This window comes from Gallinula chloropus (genome assembly GCF_964237585.1).
Source record: "Gallinula chloropus genome assembly, chromosome: 28".
In the NCBI taxonomy this organism is placed as follows: domain Eukaryota; kingdom Metazoa; phylum Chordata; class Aves; order Gruiformes; family Rallidae; genus Gallinula; species Gallinula chloropus.
Window position 1 is genome coordinate 6,708,630 of NC_140113.1, and position 22,025 is coordinate 6,730,654.

The following is a 22,025-nucleotide window of genomic DNA, read 5'->3' on the forward strand; positions in this document are numbered from 1 at the left end:
CTATAGGAGAGACCAGGCAACCACAGCTCCAGCTGCTGGCATTGCCCCCAGGCCCAGCACCCCCACAGCTCCCCCAGCAGAGCCCCACAGCCAGACCCCCACTCTCCCTTTGCCCCTTCCCAGGCAGGAAGAAGTGTGGGTACAGGGCAAGGCTGCAGCTCACATCCCAGCTGGCACAGCTCAGCCGCTGCCTCACGCCCTGGCCATAGGGCTGGCAGCAGGAAAGGGAAACCCCACAGCATCCCCCATCCTCTGCACAAGCACCGTGCTGTACACAAAGGCCTCACCATTTGCAGATCCTGCTCAGAAAGTGTAAGGAAAAAACTCCCTAGAGAAACACAAGACATGCCCTGAGTGTCCCACCAGGGCTCCTCCTAACCGCCAGCATAGGGCTGTGCAGGGTGAGGAGACCCCAGCCCCCAAAGCCCAAGCCTGCTTTGGGATCTGCAAAGCAGGGAGCCCCACTCATCACCCCAGCAAAGGGCCCAAACACCTCTCAAGCCCAGCACAGAGCTGGCACCCCCACTGAGACCCAGCACCTTGCTTTACAGCCAGGGAGGCAGAAGAGAGCCAATGGGGCAATCCCAGAACCCAGGCAGTGGGGAAGAGAGCAGAGTCCAAACAAAAGCAGAAAAAAAAGAGAGAAATCATCTTTATTCGAAGTGTTATCAGATGGAACAGTTCAATACTACCCAGCAATAAAGGTATGGGACTCCACTGAGCACTCATCTGCTCTCGGGCTCCTGCATCACACAAACATCACACTGGCTCAAGCAAAAGAACATGTTGTTAATCCACCCCCAGCCCCTGTTGGCTCTGGCCTTGTCCCCCTCCATAGCAATTTAAGATACTAACAACACACCAACTAAGCTACCAGGAATCATTAATCCCGTGCCCAGCTCCAGCACTTGCCTCCTGGGTCGATGAAGAGGGTAACTAAGCCACTCTGGGGCAGCTTGCCAGGACTCCAACACTGTGCCAGCTCTGGGTGGTGACACACACTCCAGCCCAGCAGCTTGAAGACACATGCTGCTTCCACACCAGGGAAAGGTGCAGCCTTGCTCCAGGCAATGCAGACACAAAACCATCTTGCTAAGCCCTTGGGTTGGATCAGATCATCCCCAGGTGGTCACCAAAGCACTTTCCCTGACCCAGGCAAACAGTGCAGGATGAGAGCTGGCTGGGCACACAGGCCATGCTGCACCCAGCTGAGCCACACTGGAGGAGCAGCACACATGTCACTGTGCATTTGGGGCTGCTACCCACAGCTCTGTGAGCAGCCTCCAGTGCTGAGGTGGGGGGCAAGGAGGGCATTTCAGTGGCCCTACCCAGCACCTCTCATCCTGCCCAGAGGGGAGACAGAAAGTCTGTTCTCCCCCCAGCCCCACAGCAACAGGAAGAAACCCAGGACAGACAGCCAGTGGCCTAGACTACCAGGAACAAGGGATTTACATTTACAGGTAGAAAAATCCTCCCCACAACTTACTTTATTTAAAAAAAAAAAGGTGTATTTTAGATTCTACAACTTAAGTTTCTTTAGAAAGTGAAGTAACTGAATCACAAGGACGCACTAGAATATCTCATGGTGCTATTTTACAAAAAAAAATTAAAAGAAAACAAATTGTCCAGACAAGTTCTTCGTCTGTGTGTCACCTGGCAGGAGAGAAAGAAAAGCTGGTTAGGTAATGGAGCTGCACCAGGAGGGCTGCGCTGGGCTAGAGGGGCTGGTGGAGCAGCACCAGACAAGGGCGAGGTGTGGGCTCAGCCCATCCACCTGCTTGAGGCCAGGTATTCTCAGGCAGCCCTGGCTGCTTTAGTGCCCCACAGGAAGGTCTGACACTCCTGCTCCCCTTGGGGTCTGGGCAGAGGGCAGACAGGCTGCTGGTGCCCCCCCACAGCCCTCACAGCTTCCTACCAGTGGGGCCTGTGCCTAAGCCCCACAGCAGCACGTGTTGCCCCTCCTCTGCCTGCACTTGCTGCTTCGAGGTGCACATCCTGTGGCTGGGTGAGCCTCAGTAGCTGGCAGAGCTGCAGCTGGGCTACAGCCGCAGGCAGGGCTGCAGGGCACACAGAGCCTGGCACAGCACTGCCCCTGGCAGCAGCACTCACCTGGCCCCAGCCCTCAGTTAGCATTTCGCTGGCGGACGTTCTTGTCCTTGTGGTTTGTGGCATTGCTTTTCCTGGAGAGAGACAAGGGGCAGTGAGCAAGGAGAAAGCACCAAGCCCCACCCCACACACACTAACACAGCTCAGGTGCAGATGGATGGTCAGGAAAGGCAAGGGGAGATGAGTGCCACCCCCAGCTCTATGTGGTCTATACACAGGACAGTCTCCCTCCCTCCCAGCAAACTCTATCGAGCTGTTCCCCCCCAGGCAGCATTCCCAGCCAGAGCAGACTCCCTGGATGGATGTGATCTGCCAGCACAAACCCAGCAGAACCAGACAGAGCAAGGTACTTACAGCGGTGCAGAACCTCCATCGTCATCTTGGGGTGCAGGAGAGCATAGGAGGGAAGAAAGAGCAGTGTCAGGGAAGCACACATAGGCAGTGATCTCTGCCACCTCGTGAAACACAGGGCTGCATTCCAGGCAGGCTGAACCCAAAAGGTCACCTCACCCACAGGGCTCCTATTTCACCAGTGCTGGGCAGAGCAGGGGGCTGCTTCTGACCAGGACATTGCCACCCCTGCACAAGGTTTAAGCTGCTTCTTGTCTAAGCTTAGACAAGACACAAACTCAGACATGAGCTCCTGTTGACACAGGGTAGGCTGGGCTCACAGGTGCTGAATCCCCAGCACCACCCCACCAGTCTGCAGAGGTCAGGTCTGGCACCTCGACAACCCTCAGGCACCCCCAGACTCCTTCAGGAGGATGAAGAAGCAGCAACACACCGGGAAGCCCCCAGGCAGCCTCCGCAGCAGCACTGCTGACTGGTGAGGGTTGGCAGCCCCAGCCAGCAGCCGTACTGCCACCACCAGCTTTCAGAACTGGAGGGGGGAGCCACGGGTCACCCCAGGCCCGACAGCTCCCAGACCCAAACACAGGCTTCAGCAGCAGTGAGGGGAATCCTAAGAGGAGCGAGGCCCTAAGCTGCAGCAGCAGCACACCCTTAGCCCTCCCCACAGAAATAAAACACACCACACCTCACTACACTGAAAAACACAGCTAAGACAACACCTCTGCCAACATGTGCCAGGCCCTGGGCCTCTCACCAGCTCTGTGTGACCTGCCACCTTCCAACAGAAGGCTCCTCACCACTGCTCCACAGCCCATGCTCCCCTCGAACAGCACCGAGGCCCCACTGAGCACTGGGACTGTCCCAAGAGCCACAGTCAGCTGGTGAGAGGAACAGATGCACGACCACGGCTGGAACTACCACAGACTTACCATGTGAGGCAGCACCCAGCAGCAGAGAAGGGAAGAGTGGAAAGGTAACACCAGCAAGGACATCACACCAAGCACAAGTCACACTGCATCCCAGGTAACAGGGAGCAGCCAATTCACATCCACACACAGCGAGGGACAGCACTAGTCTGAGCTGGCTCAGCAATGCCCTAGTTCTCTCCCCAGTAGTCCCTCCTGGGAGGAGGTACAACCACTTCACACCAGGAGTGTAACGCTGTGTATGTCTATCAGAGAGGAACGATGCTGTATGCTCATCCACAGGCACTCAGGAACCCGAGCTTAAGAGCTCTGGCCAAGGACAGTTCCGTATCCAGGGCCTGTCAAAGGATCTGCTACAGCTCTGACAGGCCAGCCCTCACACAAGTCAGACCATGCCACACACACTGCCTTTATTTTCTTGCTGAAGATGCAGTGAGCACATCCTCAAGACATCTGCCTTCCAACAAGAGCATGGGGAGGGCAAAGCATCTGCTTGTAAAGCTGCCTTGGGTAGAATTCCCCAGGCCCTGCAGTCAGGGGAGAGACATGCAGTTTCAGTGCCTCTGTGCAGCTCAGCCTACCTGAGGAGCTGCTCAGACCAAGGGGCCTGACCCGGCCAGCAGGAAGGATACCAGGCACTAGCACCTCATTGTTAACCTGATCAGATAAGGGAGGGCCAGCTGGGCTAACACAATGCTGATCCTACTGACAAGGAAAGGGAGGAGCCAGTGTGTCCAGAACAGATTAAAGATATCACCAGGCTTTGAGGAACTCAGGATGTGAGCATCTGAGGAATGAAAACAGAGCCCTGAACTGAACTTAGAGCCACTGGCAGTGCCTGGATTTTTCAGCACTGGAGAAGTTCTACCACTTGTTGATGCAGCAGCTTCCCCAGAACACCAGCTGCCAAAGCATCTGGGCAGATACACACACCGAGCACTTGAGCAAAGTGCAGAGGAACTGGTGAGGCAAAGGGGCAGACTGACCTGCACTCACTCTTAACTTGCTTCAGATGCAAAGCACAGCTTGAAGGGCTGTTAAACCACCTTGCTACCGCACAGCTGAAGCAGCCCAGTAAAGACCAGGATGGGCTTACAAGCGCCCTGAGAAGTGGCCTCCAAAGTAACGCACACCTGACAATCCCAGAACTGCAGGGGAACTCCAAGTCCTCCAGGAGAACATTTTGCCTGCACCCTACAAGGTACTTGCTCCCCCCAGAAAGGTTTAACCCCAGGCAACCTCTTACCATCAAGAACCTCATCCGGCTTCCTCCTCTTCTCGTAGATGAAGATGATTGTGACAAGAACGAGGACTTCTGCCACAATACCCAGGAAGGGCCAGAGCGCTGCCAGGCGGCTGCGCACGCGCAGGCTCACAGCGGCCGCGCCGCTGCCCTGCGTGTTGGTGGCGTTGCAGTAGTAGTCACCAGTGTCCTCCTCGATGCTCAGCTTCAGAATGCGCAGCTCGGTCTTGTTGCCCGTGGACTTGATAATGTATCGGCCAGAACCATTGACGATGGGCTGGAGGGAGAGGGAGACACAGCGCTCAGGGTACCGAGAGCACGAGGGGAGCAGCTCACCTGCCACACGTGGTCCGACCACTACACCAGCCCTCCGTGCCACAGCACCGAGGAGGCTACGCTGAGACAGCGAGCTCTGATGGGATGAGGGCCTTCACCTTTTTGCTGAGGAGCAGGGGAGGGCGAGCACACCACAGCACTTACCTCTTGGCCAGTTCTGTACCAGACCCAAGTGTTGACAGGAGGGAAGGAGGGATTCTTGCAGGTCAGCACACCTGTGTCCCCCTCATTTCCATGCTCAGACTTCTTGTAGGCAGTCACTTGGGGTGGCACTGTGCCAAGAGAAGGAAAAATCAGACCCCTCTCCGTAGAAAACACACAGGAGGTTTGCACTCCCTGCAATCCACCTAGCCAGAGCAAGTTAAACTGAAGTCAAGCTTTACAGATAAGAAATGCCTTAGCAGGTCTATTTCTGACTGTTTTCTATTGACTGCCAGTGCCCAGTCTTTGGCATTTTCAGAGAGGAAAGTGCATCAGGCTGCTTGGAGAATCATCCACCAGGTATTATCCCTCTCCTATTACTCCTGAGGGAACATGGCCCCAGCAGAAGGCAGATTCACCATGAGGTCCTGGAGCCGACCCTGCAGGCTGCCCAGCTGCCTCCCAGAGCAAACCCAGTAGCAGCCATGTGGAGTCCCACAGCCAGTTCCAGCAAGGGCCAGAAGCAGCTTCCTGAGAAGCCAGGAAAGGAAAGCATTCAGGAGATCACCACTTCCCCACTCCCCTCAGACCCAGAAGCAAACACAGAAGTTACCTGAAATAACCACTTGTCCTTTTATCTCGGGGCTTGTTTTGTAGACACAGTCATAGACACCAGAGTTATCTTCCATCGTCCCCTCGATTCTACCAACAAAACAAAGGGTCAGGTAAGCACTGAGCACAACCAACTTCTCCACAGCAGACCATAAGCGTCAGCAGCCTCCTCCAGAGGCAGTTTCTCCCATTCCCACGCCAGTATGCACACCACACCTACAGCAATTGGACTCTCCACCCTTCTCCCCACACACTGAGGGAGGCAGAAGAGGATTTCACATACACCAAGCCTGTCACACCAGTGATCATCAAGACCTCCTGGTCTCATGTCCTGAATCCTGAAAGCCAGTGTGGAGACTCTGAAGTGGAGCCACCAGGGCCTCTACAAAAGGGTGGGGGGAAGTAAGCCCAAGACTGTTGGCTAGTGTGGATGAAGAAAACCAGGGGCACAAGGGCATCACCTCACTGGACCTGCTATGAGCACAATTTGGAAGTGGCCAACTCCATACTCGTCCTTCTTCCAGAGCCCAGGCCCACCAAAACAAGAGAATCCCACCCAACTGAGCAAAGCCAACAGGAGGTGCAGTGCAGCAAGAGTCCTGCAGTTAGCACAACCCAGGACATGGCCACACACCACATGCAAGACATCAGCCCTGCAGTTCACCTCTAAAGGAGGCAGGCAAGGAACACAGGCCGACATTCAGAGGAAGGTTGCTCTTCCCACACAGGAAATCCCACTGAAATACCAGAAAACCAGTGGGAAAGGAACACCCAAGCTGGGATACTCCGGATTGATCCAACCATAGGGAGAACTCTCCCATTTCCCTTTCTGTAAAGCTGCTGGAGTGAGATTTAGCGGATTACACTGCGCTGCACCAACCCCTCACTCTGCAGCTCAGTAACACCCACTGGAGGGAAGGGGCAGGCGAAGGTTCAGTCCCGTGGCTGCACTGGGACAACAGGCTGTTTGTCAGTCCTGCTGTGCAGGGCGCTTCCCACTTCCAAAACCCACTCAGCTGAGGAATTGAGGTCACGCGAGGGAGGCTGGGTTATAAATACTTTAATCCTTGTTCAGCTCCCTGTTGCTATGGGGAGACAGGCACGTCTGCACTGCCATACAAAAGGACATGATGCCTCTCCAGCTGCTGGGTCAGCGCCAGCCGGGCCTGAGCATAATCAGAAAGGAAGGCTCAGTGCACTCGTACAATGCAGCCGGTATTCCTGCCCCTGCTCCCCACTCCACACCACAACTCAAAGGCAGCTTCCCAGCTTGCTCCCCAAGAGCAGCTGGACTTTGGAAAGGTACATAAAACCCAAAGGCAGCAACAACATGTGCCGGAGTCTCGCTCCACACATGGACTCCAGGGAGCTGGGAGCCCCAAGCTCTGGGGAAACAGCTCCAGCACACTGGTATCAGTGCAGCCACAGGCCAGGCAGCAGCCACATGCTGTACTGGGCAAACCAACCCCCCTGAGCACCTGCATACAACCTCGAAGCAGCACAACTTCTCTTACTAAGAGGATATTCATAGCATATAACTTGCCCATTCTTCTTTTTCTGGCCCCCTCCTCCCCATACAGGAGAAAGCACTGGGACTCACTGAAACTTTCTTTAGCTCATCTTACCTTTTAAAAGCCTTAATCATCAGAAAGGCTGCAAGCACCCAGCTTTGGTTCAGCTGGTAGGAAACATTACCTGCCCCAGTAAAATCCCTGCCCCACGTCCAGATCTCATCTGACCTCAGCCCACCACTCACGTGAAAGTGGTGATGGGACTCGCCTCCGTGTCCGTCTGTAGAACCTTCTCCCCACGCATCCAGTCGTGACCCCTGATGCCAGGGTACGACACGGACACGTTACAGGTGAGGATCAGCTTGCCAGAAGCTTCAGTCACATGAGCTGTGACTTCAGGACCTGCATTTGTAAGTAATTGGACAGAAGTTAATACATGGCATTTAGGAGGTCACACGCCTGCCCAAGAACCTCAAGCTCAAACCCCACAGCTCCTCGTCTCACAGCTTTCACTTACCTTTACGGTTTCCTACCAGAACTGATGATACCAGGAGAGACTTGGAAACCAGGCAGCTAGGGCCTGACAGCACCGAGCAATCCCTGATGCTGAGCCTGCAGCTGCTCCCACCAGGAGCAGGATCACTGCCATGTGCTCGGTGGAGCTCTGAGTCCCTGCCACCCTACATTGGGTGCAGCCCCAGCAGCGCCAAGCGCTCGATAAGCAATGGAAAAGGTCACGCTGTGAAGGGCAGAGCACAGCGCTCCGCTTCCCTGAGCCACTGCAGCGCTCACTCTGCTCACACCTTCCAGAGCTGGAGCAGATTTAGACAGAGCTGATGGCAGTTCAGACCCTCTGTGGGGAGGGGTGGCAAACTAGACCTTACACAAGCAGTACGTGCCCCATCTGATGCAGCCCAAGAGCACAGTTAGATTTACTCCAGGAAGAACACAGAACCACAGCTCCAAAAGTTCCTGGGCCTCCAAGCAGCAGAAAATTATGCAACATAAGATGACTCAGGCTTTCTACTTGTAGGAGGCAGTCAAAGAAAACTGCTGCCACTAGCAGCACCATTTCAGAGCCCCAGTGACACTGTGGCTCCTGCCCTTCCTTCCTCCCCATCTCCGGGAAGGAGCAATTTTTGCACCAGGCTTTTCCTCCTTTGCAAATTCCAAGGGAAAAGGCTCTGCTGGGGTTCTGTACTGCCCAGCACACATGTTGAGGAGACCGTTACACTGCCCCTGCTACCCTCAAGATTCAAGGTAAGACCTTCACAAAGTGTCCCAGCAGTCCCAGTTCCAAACCAGCCCAGGTTTCTACTATTCACAGCAGCCGCCTGTTAACCCCAGAGCTCGACTGCCAGCTCTGCGCAGAGGGGATCCAGTCACTTCCACAGCACAAGCAACTACACCACACTCAGTGTCGCACACAGACAGGGCCATTTCAAAAACGGTTGCATCTCAGGAAACTCAAAGCAGGGCTTTTCCCCACAGCTTGTATGACTAGCAAGAAAGCGAGCTTAAAGCAAGACTGTTCAGAGGAGCAGAAGCTGTACGAGCTGCAGGGAAGGGCTGGTTTGTCAGTGGTGGTTAGGACAGAGTCTGCGGCAGAATCAAGACTCAATTCTGCGAGCCAGCGCCGGGACTCAGAGGCACTCAGGAGGAAGCAGCAGGTTCCAGGTCTTTGGCTCCAGAAAAGGCAGAGGATTGCTGAAGGGTGTTTTGGTTGGGAAGCCACAACCCTTTTTGAGGAGAGCCATTTCGGGGCAAGTCACAGGTGGTGGGGGAGATGACACAGGGTGGGAGTCTCTCGGTTCTACAGCTTGGGGGGGGGGAGGGTGAGGGGAGCTTTCGGGAGCCACAGGACACGGGTGCAGGGGTGAGCATGGCAGGAGACTCAAGACACCGGTGTCCGAGCAAGTGCCGGGGCCTCAGCGCGGCCACTCACGTTCGATGACAAACACGTTTGCCTGGGAACGGATCCACTTGACTCGGGGGCTCTTCGACAAGTGGTTGCGGTCGGGGTCGTTGCTGGCCCGGCACTCGTACATGCCCGAGTCGTCGCTCGTGAGGTTTGAGATGGAGATGGTGCTGGTGGAGTGCAGGTTGTAGGTGGCGTTGATTTTGACACGGTCCTGCCGTGCACCATCCCAGAGCTGGGCATAGGTCTCGTTTGGCTCGTTCCCCTCAAACCACCACTGGATCTCAGGGATAGGATTGCCAATCGCCTCGCAGTACAACTCCACGCTGTCCTGAGTCAGTCTCTTTTGAGACAGCGGTGACTTTATAAAACCAGCTATGAGTTGAAGAGGTATTAGTGCAAAGTGTTAGTGCAAAGCAAGAATTCACCCTCTGCAAGCAAAAAAACAAACCCTCAGCGATTGAGAAGAGGCCACACACAATCTTCAGATGAACACACTCTTGCCTCTCCCCCACCCCACACTCCAAAACCTGCCCCAGGCCATTATTTTAATTGCTGCCTCTCCAGCCAACACCACTTCATGTGACTCCCCTGCAAGTCTGGAACATACAAAGCAGCACCTAACATTTGCCACTGCCAAAACAGGAGGCCCACAGCAGCCACGGCATCACCTGCCTCCAAGGGATCCCACTGCAGCACAACACTCCTGGGGCAGTGCAAGAGCCTTCAGCACTTCCCCTGCTGCTCACCCAGGCTGCAGGCACTGGCAGCTCTGGATGAAGACAGCAACAAGGGCTTATCCAGCCACCACGATCCCCACAGGATTTCAGCATCCCCTGGTTCTAGCAAGGTGACCCATGGGTCTGCCAGGCTGCGGGGGAAGGCTGGTGCCAGGAGGGCAGCACCTTCGCTGAGCAGCTGCAGGCAGCAGCGCCCAGAGCAAACCAAGCCCATGCTCAGCCAGCTTCAGGACAACCCTAACACCAGAAGCACCTTGTTATCCTCTCACCCCAACAGGGAGCATCTCTGCTCCTCCCTGCACACACCCCCAAGGTCACAGCTTTAACCCAGAGCTGGGTCTCAGTCACCCACTGCTGCTGCACAGTGAGCAGGGGACGCTGTGCACCGAGTGCTACAGGCACAGGCAGCTCTGCCCTGCTCACACACTTGCTTCCCCACCCTGCTCACCACGCTGCCTGCAGATACATTCCAACACATCCCAACAGCAGCTTTTTGGGAGGAGGAATGCCTCGCAGTCTGCAAGGTGTTGCAAGCCAGGTGACATCTGATGTCACACAAGCAGTGAAATCAGATTCTTCATCTCGGGCAAGATAACTGTGCAGGGCTGGATCAGCAGTAAACAGATTAAGAGCAGAAGTGGCTGCGGGCTAAATCCACAGCATTTCAAAGAGCTCCAGCCTTTCAGAGGGGTTCAGCTTTCAAACAGCCCAAGGGTATGTGTGGGAGCCGCTGGACTGTGCTGCCAAACATCCCCAGGCCCCCGGCCAGGTGCAGCAGAGCTGCTGCACCCTGCGGCCCCAGGAGAAGGGCAGGGCCCAGGGGAGCAGGAAGGGAGGTTCCAGCAGCATCGCTGCAGGAAAAGACATCACTGGTGGGTCAAGGTTACTTACGTGACTCAAGCTCAGTCAGATTTAAGGAGAATTGGCTCAGCTTGCAACACATCCTTCCTGCACTCCACAGGGCCAGCAGGGAGCTGCGGGGGGGCTTCCCATACCCTGAGACAGCTTCCCAGACGTTTGTTTACACAACTACCAAGCACACAACATTCAGGATTACATACAGCCCCACACACAGGTACCAGGACCTGCCAGCACTGAGGAAGTGTGTTGGGGAGAATTCTTTTGTTGGTCTTTTGAATGCCTGAGGATGTTTCAGTAAGAAATCCTACAGCTTCCTTTTTTTGTGAGCATAAAACCAAAGCAGTGTTACAAAACTCAAGAAAATCACAGTAAGTCTGGAAAGTTTTGAGTCCCATATAAACAAAAGCTCCACATTTCTCAGAGGGAAATGCAGTTTTATGTACTACAGCTTTAGAATGGGCACGCCTGGACAAGAAAGGAGAGATCCAGCTCTCAGCTGAGGTCAAGACACCTTTAGGAGTTGAAAACCAAGGCACTTCAAACCAGAGGGTAACCCTGTGGCTGCTGCCACCCCATACACCCACCCCTGTAAAGGCTTCAAGCCCTCCTGGTGACAAAACTGTCCCAAAGACACAGCGATCACCACCTTTGGACTCGTGATGAGGGTCCCAAACCGTGCTGGGACTGGGGGAGTCAGCTGTAAGCAGCTCTCAGACGCCGAGTTTCACCCCTACGGCTCCTGCTCCGTGTGCCAGACGCTGGGGTGGTTTTTCTTACGCCACAGGCCTGTGATTAAACACTCCCAACCACCTAATTCTGAACAGTCACGGAACCCACCACAGCACTTGTAGAAGCCTGTCCCGTTTTAACTGCAGCCCAACTTCAAATGGGTGCTGAAGATCACACTGCTTTGGGTTTGTTTGGGGTTTTTTTCTTTTACAGGCACAAGGTGATTTCTGCTGACAAAATGAGCTGTTGCAAGGTTATTTGCTCTGAGTTAGAGGGCACTTCATGCAGATCACAGAGGCTAAAAAGCTTCAGCAAACAGTGGCAACAACAAGAACCCATTTGCATTCACAAGGGATTAACATCCCCTCTCCTCCCAGCACAAAGCAGACCAGGCAACCACACTCCTGGGCTCTCAGGGCTGGGGAAAGCAGAGTCCATGAGCACAGCCAGCATGAGCCCGCTGGAATCGATGGGAGCTATTCAAATGTTTTCCAAATGGCAACAGACTGCAAGCTGAAACCAGCCCATAAACCCAAAAGGCTCTTCAAAGAGCAGGGCTGGAGGCATCTCTTCAGGCACAGTGCGGTATCTGATCAGGTTGGACAGCAGTGAGGGCAGGCAAGACCAGATAACACTCTCCCCAGTCACCTTCAAACTAAAAACAACCTCACCCCCCCCCTCCTCGAGCAGAGGGAGGAGGCCTGGTGTAAACAGCATCTGGGCTCCAGGCAGCCGAGCTGGGAAAGCTCTGCACCATCCTGCCTGGCACGACCTTTGCTTCTTGGCCTGGGAAGGGGATATATGAACCTCTGACACTTTTTGCCATTTCCACCCAGAGCTATAAAACCTACTCTCCCCTTAAGGCTCACATAACCAGGCAGCTGCTACACAACCAGGTCAAAAGTAAGTGCTTTCAGCCAGGACTCATCCTCCTGAGGGGCTCAGAGTCCACACACACACACTGACCTACGCTTCAGCCACTTGCTCTGTGTGGCAAACTACCAAAAGTCACAAATTCCATCAGAGGAACCAGCTAACATACAGCCTGCTCCATAGAGCCACATCTGAACACTGGTGAGGTGTAGAGCCCCTCACTCTGCTTACTTTGTGGAAACAGCACCATGAGACAGCGACCCCAGGACGCTGAGGCCAGCAGAGCTGCTCTTCCTTCCGAGGCTGCTCACAGCAGGGACTAGAAATGGCCTTCGAGAGAGGATCCCTGAGTGCAGCAGCAGGAGCTGGAAGCAGCCAACACAGGCAGTTTGGGGTTGGTTTCAGTTGTCGTTTAGAGACTGCTCCCCCTGCCCTCCTGTTCCGCAGCGTTAAAACCCAGCCCTGCTGCGAGGGAAATGACACTCACTACCCCTGGATTTTCCAAATCCTTCCCCTTTCTCCTTTGATCTTGCTCTACTGAGGCAAGTCTGACACCACACACAGGCCACAAAGCTTTTAATACCCGATAGACTAAACAGCCAGAACGGGCCAACAAGCGCTCCCAATAAAACAAAACCTTTACCATCAGCACCTCCTGCACCAGGTCTGAATCAGACACCGCAGAGTCCTCCGGGCAAAGGAGCCGCTGTGTTTGCCCAGGCAGCAGCTCACCTGTGGCTCTGCACGCACCAACCGGCCGAGCTGCCCCAATGCCAGCTCCAGAAGTGAGAAAACAAGACGTCAGAGCACCAGCACCCAGCGAGTCCCACCTCATCCAGGGCTGCACATGCTCCTGTAAGCCCCGTGCTGCGCGTCCAGCCTCCGCAAGCAGCCAGAGAGCGAGCGCAGGCCTCGCCGCCTCACTGGGGATTATCCGCTCGAGCAGCATGTGAAGGTCTTTCGGGCTTTAAAGCCCCCAGATCTCCTACTCCTCCTAAGCCCCGGGAACCGGAGCAGCGGCTGCCAGGCACAACCCTTCTCAGCTCGACTCCGGGGAGAACAAGCCCGCATCGCCGCGGGCCGAACCGGCCGAGCTGTTACAGGGGCTGGGGCCGGCCGGACCCCGAGGGCAGCGCTCCGCGGCCCCGGCTCAGGCGCGGGTTCGGGCGCTGCCCCCTCCCCTCCGCTCGGCCCGGCCCCGCCCGCTGTGCGACGTGCCTCGCCGCAGGGCGCCCGCGCCGCCGCCTGCCCGGCCCGCGCCGGGCTCGCAGCAGGGTGCCCGTCCCCCAGACCCCTCAGAGCCCCTCCGGAGTCCTCGGCGGCGTCCCCCGAGCCCCCCCGGCCGCCTCAGGGGCCCCGTGTCCCGCTCCGAGGCCCCCCGGGCCGCCGCCACCCCTTCCCCTCCCTCCCCAAACACTGCGCGCCCCCCACGTGCCCCCCGCAGCCCGGGCCCAGCCCCGGCCCCGGCCCACTCCCCTCAGGCCCCCCCGCCCAGGACGCCCCTCGGCCAACTCCGCACCCCACCGGGCCCGAGCCACCCCCCCACCCCCAGCCGCCTCCGCGGCCCCCTCGGCCCCGGCCGCCTCCCCTCCGGGCCCCACGTCCCCGAGCACCCCCCGCCCCATCCGTACTTGTCCCCAGGCCGCCGCCAAACAGCCCGACGAGCAGCAGCAGCGCCAGGAGGCCGCGCAGCCCCAGCCCCGCCGCCGCCATCGCCGCCCGCGCTCCCAGCCGCCTCGCGCCGCCCGCTAATAAGCGCCGCGCTGGGTCCCGGAGGCGGGGGCGGACCCGGGGAGAAAACCCATCAGACGGCCAATCGCGAGGCGCTTCGGTGAACAAGGCCCGCCCACCCAGCCCGGCCCGGCCAATCAGAGCGAAGGAATAATAAAGCGCTCTTCTCCTCGCTCCTCTCCCCCGCGGCGAGAGCCGGTTCGGTCCGGTCCCGTGGCGGCCACGCCCCGCAGCCGGCAGGGCAGCCAATGGGGAGGCGCGGCGGGGAGCGGTGGACGGCGGGCGGAGGGGGACAAGAGACCTCGAGTCCTCAGCTCCCGCGGTGGCGCTGGGGCTCGCCGGGATGGGGGCGGCCGGTAGCGGCTGCGGGCGGGAGGCCACGGCCGAGGGGACCGGCCGGGGAGCGCCGGGCGGGCGCGGGGCAGAGCAGCTCCCGGCGGGGCGCGCCCGGCTCGGGTCCGCTGCGGGGTGGCCCGGGCAGGGCAGCCGCGCCCCGCCGGAGCCGCCCGCACCGGCCGCGACCAGGACGCGTGGGGAGGGCCCCGGGAATCGGCCGCGGGGCCGCGCCAGGGCAGGGCGGCCGCCGGCTCCCCAGAGCCCCGGGCCCCCCGCCCCCCTGCAGCCCGGCTGATGCTGCCCGATACCCCCCCCCGGGGCTGGGCCAGGCGATAAGGCAGCGCGGGCGGCTGTTTCAGCCCCGATCGCCCAGCTCAGCCGGGGCAGCGGGGCCCTGGTGAGGCAGCGGCTCTGGCCGCAGCTCCCCCGCGCCCCAGCAGCCCCATGGCCGGCCTGGGAGCGAGGTGAACGCTGGAAGGCGGAGGGGCTGAGGGCTGGGCAGGAAGAGCCCGGTGGCGCCAGTCCCGCTGCGCTCTCCCTGGGAATGCACCGGCCCTTGGAAGCTCCTCGGTCCCCCGGAGCGTCTCTTTCCTGGCGTACCCAGCGGGGCCTCCCCCTCCCACGCTCCCCCTCTGCGCTGGGGGGATTCCACGGAGCAGAAAAGCAGCAGCACGTGGCAGCCCGCAGCTTCCCCTGCCCGAGGAGCTGGGCCTGCTCCAGGCTGGGGGAAGAGGGGCTGTGCAGGGCCCCACGACATTCCTGCTCTCCAGACAGGGAGCAGCAGGGATGTTGGGGTGCTCCCAGGTGCAGCTCAAGGGGACTGGGACCCTCCAACTGGCTCCCTGAGCACGGGGTTGGGGGGGGAGGGAAGAGGAAACGTACCCAGGAGCAAGGAGCCAGCGAAGAGGGGGTGTGCACAGATGTGGCAACGTGGTGGAGATACCTGTGGCAGGGAGCAGCCGGGGTGGGGGATGCTGCTGGGGGCAAAGGAGAGGTAGGGCTGGCCTGGAACCAGCAGCTGGGTGACCTTGGAAACCAGAGGCAGGCCTGAGTAAAGTGACAATAATCCTATTCACCTTTTGGCCTCATTTCCTAAGGCAGCAAAGCACGTGCATTGGCCACGTGCAGCCACAGACATCACTCAAACCCCCATCCCCTTGGCACAGCTCCAGGCAGGGGCAATTAGGCTCGTTCTCCCCTTGATGAGCTTTGCCCAAGGGCTGGGAATAGGGGCAGGAGCTGGCAGGGAGCTGGGAGCTTGCCCAGCCCAGCTGGTCCTGGGATGCACCCAGCTCTGCCTGGATCAGAGCAGCCCCAGTGCCCCGGGTGCCATCGGTCACTGCCAGGGCAGGTCTGCTGCCCGTAGAGGTCTGGAGTAAGCAGGAGGGAAAAGCACCATCCCAGGGTGGTGCTGGGGGTTTGGGGTTCAGGACAGATGAGGGTTGACAGAAGCTCCAGGCTGCCCTGCTGCCCCCAGCCACAGCTCTGGAGAGCAGCTAAGCCCATCTCCCCCCTCCCTGCCAGGGCTGCAGGGCAGAAAGTGTCACCCATGCACCACAGGGCTGTTCCCTTTGAGTAGTTTATTAAATAGTTTCAAAAAAACCCCCAAAACCCAACAAAACAAAGCCCAAACCAACAAAATCAAACCCAAAACAAAAGCAGGACTCAGAACTACCCCATCCCTCCCAGCTAGTTAAGAGCTACAACAGCACATCCCCAGGCCCTGCAGTGCCTGGGAGCTGCCAGGCACGTCCTGCCCAGGACCACAGCTCCAGCATCCCAGGAAGGGGTGTCAGGAGGGTCCCACAAGGGATGGCCCCGTTGAGGGGGGCAGCGCTCACCCCCCAAGCCACAAAGGCTTCACACACTTCCCACCCAAAGCGACCACTCTCCCCTCCCGACCCCAGTGAGGGGCTGCAGAGGAACTCGCCGTGCCCAAAGGATGGGCACAGGCACCCCCAGGATTTGCTGTCGCTCCTCACCCAGCCAGAGCAGTCGGCTCCCCGGGTTCTGCCCACAAACGCCCAACACGACTGCCCCTTCCTCACCCACCCCCCACCCAGGAAGTTCACAAACTGGGGTTCTGTTTCACGCTTTTTCTACAAAGGCAGCGGGTGGGATTCCCTTTGCAACAGCAGAACAGTCTCCCTGCGAGGTAGAGAGTTCATTTCAGGGCTGACAGATCCTAAATTCAAACCAGTTTGTCCTAGTTGAGGTAAAACCCAGTAGTTTATAGGAAGTTTTGCAGTGCCAGGGGGCCATCAAGATTCCTCATTGCCAGAGTCATCCTCATCACCGTAGCAGCTGTCTGCTTCTTCCTCCATCTCATCATCCTCGTAATAGTCATCATAGAAGAGGTCTGAGCCCTCATCTGGGGCTGGGGTCTTGGTCTTCACGCAGTACTCTGCCAGGGTGGTGGGCACCTTCACGCCATCCCGCTCTGCGTCCACCTTGGTGCTCAGGACCTGTTTCCTGGAGGAGGAGAAGCAGGGTGGGGGGTTGAGCTCAGAGCTGTGCACAACACCCCCCGCCGCGTGGGGCTCAGCGGAGGGACACGCAGCTCTTCCCCTCGCCCAGGCCAGGGTTTAAGGAGCTCTGCGGACGGCGCCCCGGGGCTGCCCAGCTCAGCGCGCACCTGATGATGTCCGTGTACTCCCGGTCCTGCCCTTCGCTCTCCTTCCACTTGCGGTACATCACCGAGGCGTCCACGTTGGCTGGGGAGAACGTGTTGGGCTCGTTGAGCAGCGAGATGACGCTCAGGAGAATCGTCCTGGCAACCAGGAGACACGTCAGAGCCGGGCACAGCGGCACCGCGGCCGGGAGGCCTGTGGAGCCGGCGGCCGCCCTGCCCTGGCGCCCCGCGGCCGATTCCCGGGGCCGTTGTCCCCACCTCGCTCCCCGGGGCCCTTCCCACGCGTCCTGGTCGCGGCCGGTGCGGGCGGCCCCGCCTCACCCCGGTGCTGGAGGCTCCAGTCCAGCCACAGCGGCGGCTGCTGGTGCTCGGGGGGACCCTCCTTTCCCACCCCAGGTGCCGAGAACCCCACCGTCTCCTTCCCAATGTGCCAACCAGCAAGGGGGCATCCCAGCCCAGGCAGGGGACAGCACAGCTCTCTCACATTCCCAGGCAAGCTGCAGCCACTCTTGAGCAAAGCACGCGGCCTGAGCACCCTTCAGCAGCACCCAGGCACCTCCTGCCGGCTTTGGGAGGGGAAGGTACCCCCCACCCACTCCCCACTGTCCCAGGTGCCCCCGCACAGCCCTCACCGCACGTTCTGCGTCGGGTTCCACCGCTCAGACGGCAGCTCCCCGCTCTGCGGGTCGTCCACGGGCGGGTGGAGGATGGAGATGCAGACGTCACCAGTCTGAAAGCACAAGTGAAACAGGATCCATCAGAGCTGCTGCCACCGGCACCGGCTGGGTCCTCTGCCCCAGCACCCCGCGCTCCTCACTCGCAGCTGTTCGTAGCCGGGGGCTGTTAGAGAACGGGGGGGCTGCAGGGACGGCCAGACACAGCCCAACCCCACACGGCAGCACCCCAGGGCGAGCACACAGCCCCGGGGCCCCGTACGCCGCTCGCTCCGCATCCCTTCTTGGCATAAGCACCACATCACCAGCAGAGCCTGGGAGCCTCGGTGCCTGGAACGCCTGGCTGACCAGGAACCAGCTCCAGGCCAGGGCGTGGGCTGCTGCATTTCCAGCGCCAGGCACGGAGCTCGCAATGCCTCATGATGGAGGCGGCACTTCCAGCCAGTGCCGCTGCAACAGACAGACCTGCACACGCCCCACCCCACACCCACCCAAGACACCCCCCGCCACCCCAGCCAACCCACCTCATAGATGTTGGGGTGCCACATTTTGGTCAAGAACCTGAAGGCAGGAGGAGAGTAGGGATAGTCGATGGGAAACCGGAGACGAGCCTGGAAGGCAACAGTAGGAGTGAGCATCAGCTTGGGAGGAGGGAAGGAAACCACAGACCTCCAGACCCCACCAGGACAGAGGAGCCTCTGCCAAGTCCAGCTGAGCTCCTCCTGACAGGGTCTCCATGCCTGCCAGCGTGCCCACCCTGCCACCACGACCATCCTGGCCACAACCTCTCCTCTGCTGAGGCACATCCATGCCAAGCTGGCATGAGCACCTCTCCACTGGCACTGAGCACCTCCCTGCTGGCCATCAGGACTCCTAAGAGCTACGTGCTGTTGGCAGAGCAGGAGGAATATGATGGTAGAGCGGGCAGGAAGCCTTCAGGATAGGTTTGCCTGGGTGGCAGCGCACAATAATCCCCAACAGAGTCTGCAGGCAAAGGAACACTGAGCTGCCAGCAGCAGCAGCAGGGCCACACACCCCCCTGGCAGGAACCGCCACAGAGCTGGGACTGCTGCTGCTGGGAGAGGGGACGGGGGTTGAGCTGAGCTCAAGCCACGTGCCTGAGCAAAACCAAGAGCCAGGCTGCGAGTCCAGGGTCGTCCCCAGCCCGGCTGCCAGGGATGCTGAATGGCTGAGCCAGCAGGGAAAAGGCTGTTTACCCTCTGGAGCTCCCAGGGAAGGAAGCATCAGGTGCTCCGACTGACACACCGAGGCTCTAAAAATAGCCTGTCAGCACCGACAGAAAGAGACCAAGTCAAAAGCAGCCACAGCACGTAGCTCAGGGGCTAAAAATAAAAGCACATGAGGATCACACCACGGCTCCAGCACAGACAAGCGTCCCACCACCGGCTTCTCCCACGGGCCACAGCAGCCCAGCGACTAAGGCAAGACAGGGACACAGACCCACCATCAGCCTCCGAGCACGAGGGCAAAGCCTGAGCTGGCACAGAGTCGTGCAGCAACATCCCCGTCCTCCCCAGGGAGCTGCTGCCCCAGCCCACCAACACCAAACACCCCACAAGGCCGGGAGCAGCTTCTCCCCGTGTTGCCGCACAACCTGCAGTGGCTGTTCTGGCTTCCAGGTGTTTCCAGGTGTTTCCAGGCCCTGGAAACAAGCTTCCAGCTGAGGAGGCAGGCACAGCCCCCCAGAAACAGACAAACGCAGCGGGTGGATTCAAACAGCAACTCCCCAAGGCCTCTCGCTCCCCCAGGGCACACACACAAGGACAGAGGAGTGGGGGGCCCTGAGGGCTGTCCCTGCAGCCCCAGGCTGGCCAGTTGTCCAACCGCTCTGCAGGGTGGGGGGTGGAAGGAAGAAAAGGGAGGCAGCAGCCAGTGCTGGGTGTGTTTTGTGTACACAGGGAGCCTGAGGCAGCAGCCACACGGCTGTGCTGGGCTCTGGCCAGCCAGCTGAACGCCGCAGAATAATCCCCTTTGTGGGAACACCACCAGCCAGAGGCAAAGTGCTCCCGGAGGGGGCTCGAGAAGCCACCCCGCTCTGCTGTGCACCAGCGGGCTGGAAGAGGATTCGGCCCCTTCCCGCGTGCCCAGGAGGTCCCATCCGCTGCCAAGGAGCGGTGCTGGCTCTGGAAGCCCCCAGGGACAAAGCAGGAGGTGCTGAGAGGTCAGGGAGCCCCACGCTGCAGAAAGAGACTTTGTTTCAGTGGAGAGATGAGCCCCGACTCCGAAGCCTCAGACTCACCCTCCCACCGCTCCACAGGAAAAACAAACCACCCAGCAGCTCGTCACAGCCACCCCCGGCTGACTCAGTCCCTGTGCATCCCCACCCTGCCAGCAAGAGGATGACAAGGGGAGGTTGTGGCCGAGGAGGGAGGAAGAGAAAGAGGAAGAAAACAGCAAGGCAGGTTGCACAAGACCCGGGGCGGGATGTACACACGGGAGAGGGACTTGCGCAGCCAGGGCCACACGTGCCGCCTCCCCACCCCAACCCCCAGACAAAAACACCCCCCGCTCCCCACCCGAGCTCAGCCCCAGCTGCCTCTGCCTGCGCTGGAGAGTCCTTTGTCTCCTCCCGGCTGGTTCGGTGCTCTCTGGGAGAGGGAACCCAGCGACCCCCAGCTCGCTCTCCTGAGCCTGCAGGGCGAGGGGCAAAGAGGGGGCAGGGAGGAGGGAAGCAGAACCCCGGGAAGGCCGGAGCCCCCTTCCAGCCAAGGGAACCGCTGGCGGGCTTGGCAGCCCCCCCCTCGCACAGGGCCTCCCTTCTTCGCACCCCGCAGGTGCCCCAGAACCATCCCAGCTCCCAAAAGCCTCAACACCCCCCGGGGGCCCAGCTCCAGACCCGGGTCTGCGGGGCCCTCAGCGCCCCTCGAGCCCCGGAGGTCCCCGACACGCGCCCACCTCAGCCTGACCTCTTCCTGCCGCCCCACAGCCCCCTCCCAGGTCCTTCCCCGCTTCCAAAGCCCCCTCCCCGCGCATCCCCTCCCCGCGCATCCCCCAGCACCGCCGCACCTCTGCCCGCCCAGGCTCCTCCCCACCGCCCCGCAGCCTCTCCTCGCTCCAGACCCCGGTCCTCCCGAGGCCGCGCTGCCCCCAGCCACTCACCTTGAAGTACCCGCCCTCATAGTAGGTGTCCGGGGGGCCGAAGATGGCCACCTCCCAGTTGTACAGGTCCCCCTCGTCCACCAGGTTGACCCGGAACCCCTCCACGGGCTCCTCCTGCAGCCCCTTGAGCTCCAGCAGCAGCGCCTTCTGCGAGCTGGGTACGACGGGCCGCGCCATGCCCAGGGAGCGGGACAGGCCGCTAGCGGAGCCGGGGCCTCGCGTCAGCGGCGCGGCCGGTCTCGGGCGGGGGGCGGGCGGCGGGTCCGGCTGCTCCGCGGCCGCTGCGAGCGCAGCCGCGCGGGGCACGCCGGGAGCTGTAGTCCGCCGCGCGGGGCGGAGCCGGCCGAGGCCCCGCCCACACGGCGCCGCTCGCTCCTGAGGGCGCGACACGAGCTCCACCCCCTCGGCGGGCTCTCCACCTATCAGAGCGCGGGGCCGGCACGCGGGGGCGGGCTCCTTCCCCGGGCGGCCGCGGGTTCGAGGCCCGCGGGGCCGCTCTGCCCCTCGCCGTGGGCTCGGCCTCCCGGCCCGGCGCTGCCGGGCAAACCCACGGCCCGTCCGAGGGCCGCCGGAGACCGGCTGCCTCCCTCGCAGGACGCCCTGGGTGCTTCCGCAGCCCCGGAGGCAGCCGGGCGGCGCACGGCGGCCGGGCCGAGGCCGCACCGCCTCAGGCCTGCGTCCGGCGTGACGTCAGAGCTGACGTCACTGAGGCAGGAAGGGCGCAGCCCCAGCGGGGATGGCGCCGGCATCACTCACCTGCCCCCGCCTCCTCTCACGTCCTGTCACCCGCACCCCGCCCGCGGGACCAAAACATCCGCTGGCAGCGAGAAAACAAACACCCCGGAGCCCGAGGGCGCCTCCTGCCTCCCTCCGCGGCCCGGCCGGCTGCGGACACCCCCCAAAGAACCCCCCTCGAGGCTCCAGCCTGGAGAAGAGAAGGGACCTCACTGCAGCCTCCCAGTCCCTGGAGGGAGCAGAGGAACAGGAGGGGAATCAGCTTGTTCAGAGGGGAGATAATGGCAGGACAAGGGGGCTGGAGTGAAGCTGGAGGAGGGAAGGGTGAGAGGAGATATTGGGGGGAAGTTCTTTGCAGAGAGAGTGGTGAGGGGCTGGAAGGGGCTGCCCAGAGAGGGGGTGGGTGCCCCATCCCTGGGGGTGTTCAAGGCCAGGTTGGCTGGGGCCCTG

At 60.1% G+C, this 22,025-nt stretch overlaps 3 protein-coding genes across 3 annotated transcripts; all 3 read right to left on the reverse strand.

Annotated features, from left to right (window-relative positions):
• Window positions 1-628: 628 nt before the first annotated feature.
• On the reverse strand, window positions 629-14,115 carry LOC311201793 (basigin-like). The gene is made up of 8 exons (XM_084276241.1): window positions 13,979-14,115; window positions 7,472-7,628; window positions 5,717-5,805; window positions 5,107-5,234; window positions 4,630-4,903; window positions 2,461-2,485; window positions 2,110-2,180; window positions 629-1,653 (listed from the first exon to the last, which is right to left on the reverse strand). The coding sequence occupies exons 1-7, from the start codon at window positions 14,058-14,060 to the stop codon at window positions 2,123-2,125; spliced, it is 813 nt and encodes a 270-aa protein (XP_084132367.1). The 5' UTR covers window positions 14,061-14,115; the 3' UTR covers window positions 629-1,653; window positions 2,110-2,122.
• Window positions 8,931-10,098, reverse strand: LOC311201684 (basigin-like; the record flags this gene model as incomplete). The annotated part of the gene is made up of 2 exons (XM_084276113.1): window positions 8,931-9,519; window positions 9,894-10,098. 2 exons carry the CDS (start codon window positions 10,096-10,098, stop codon window positions 9,155-9,157), a joined length of 570 nt encoding a protein of 189 aa, XP_084132239.1. The 3' UTR covers window positions 8,931-9,154.
• A 1,869-nt stretch (window positions 14,116-15,984) lies between the features above and the next one.
• CDC34 (cell division cycle 34, ubiquitin conjugating enzyme) lies at window positions 15,985-21,099 on the reverse strand. Its single transcript, XM_084276112.1, has 5 exons — window positions 20,841-21,099; window positions 18,245-18,331; window positions 17,679-17,776; window positions 17,050-17,184; window positions 15,985-16,886 (listed from the first exon to the last, which is right to left on the reverse strand). Exons 1-5 carry the CDS (start codon window positions 21,015-21,017, stop codon window positions 16,676-16,678), a joined length of 708 nt encoding a protein of 235 aa, XP_084132238.1. The 5' UTR covers window positions 21,018-21,099; the 3' UTR covers window positions 15,985-16,675.
• Between the last annotated feature and the right edge of the window lie 926 nt (window positions 21,100-22,025).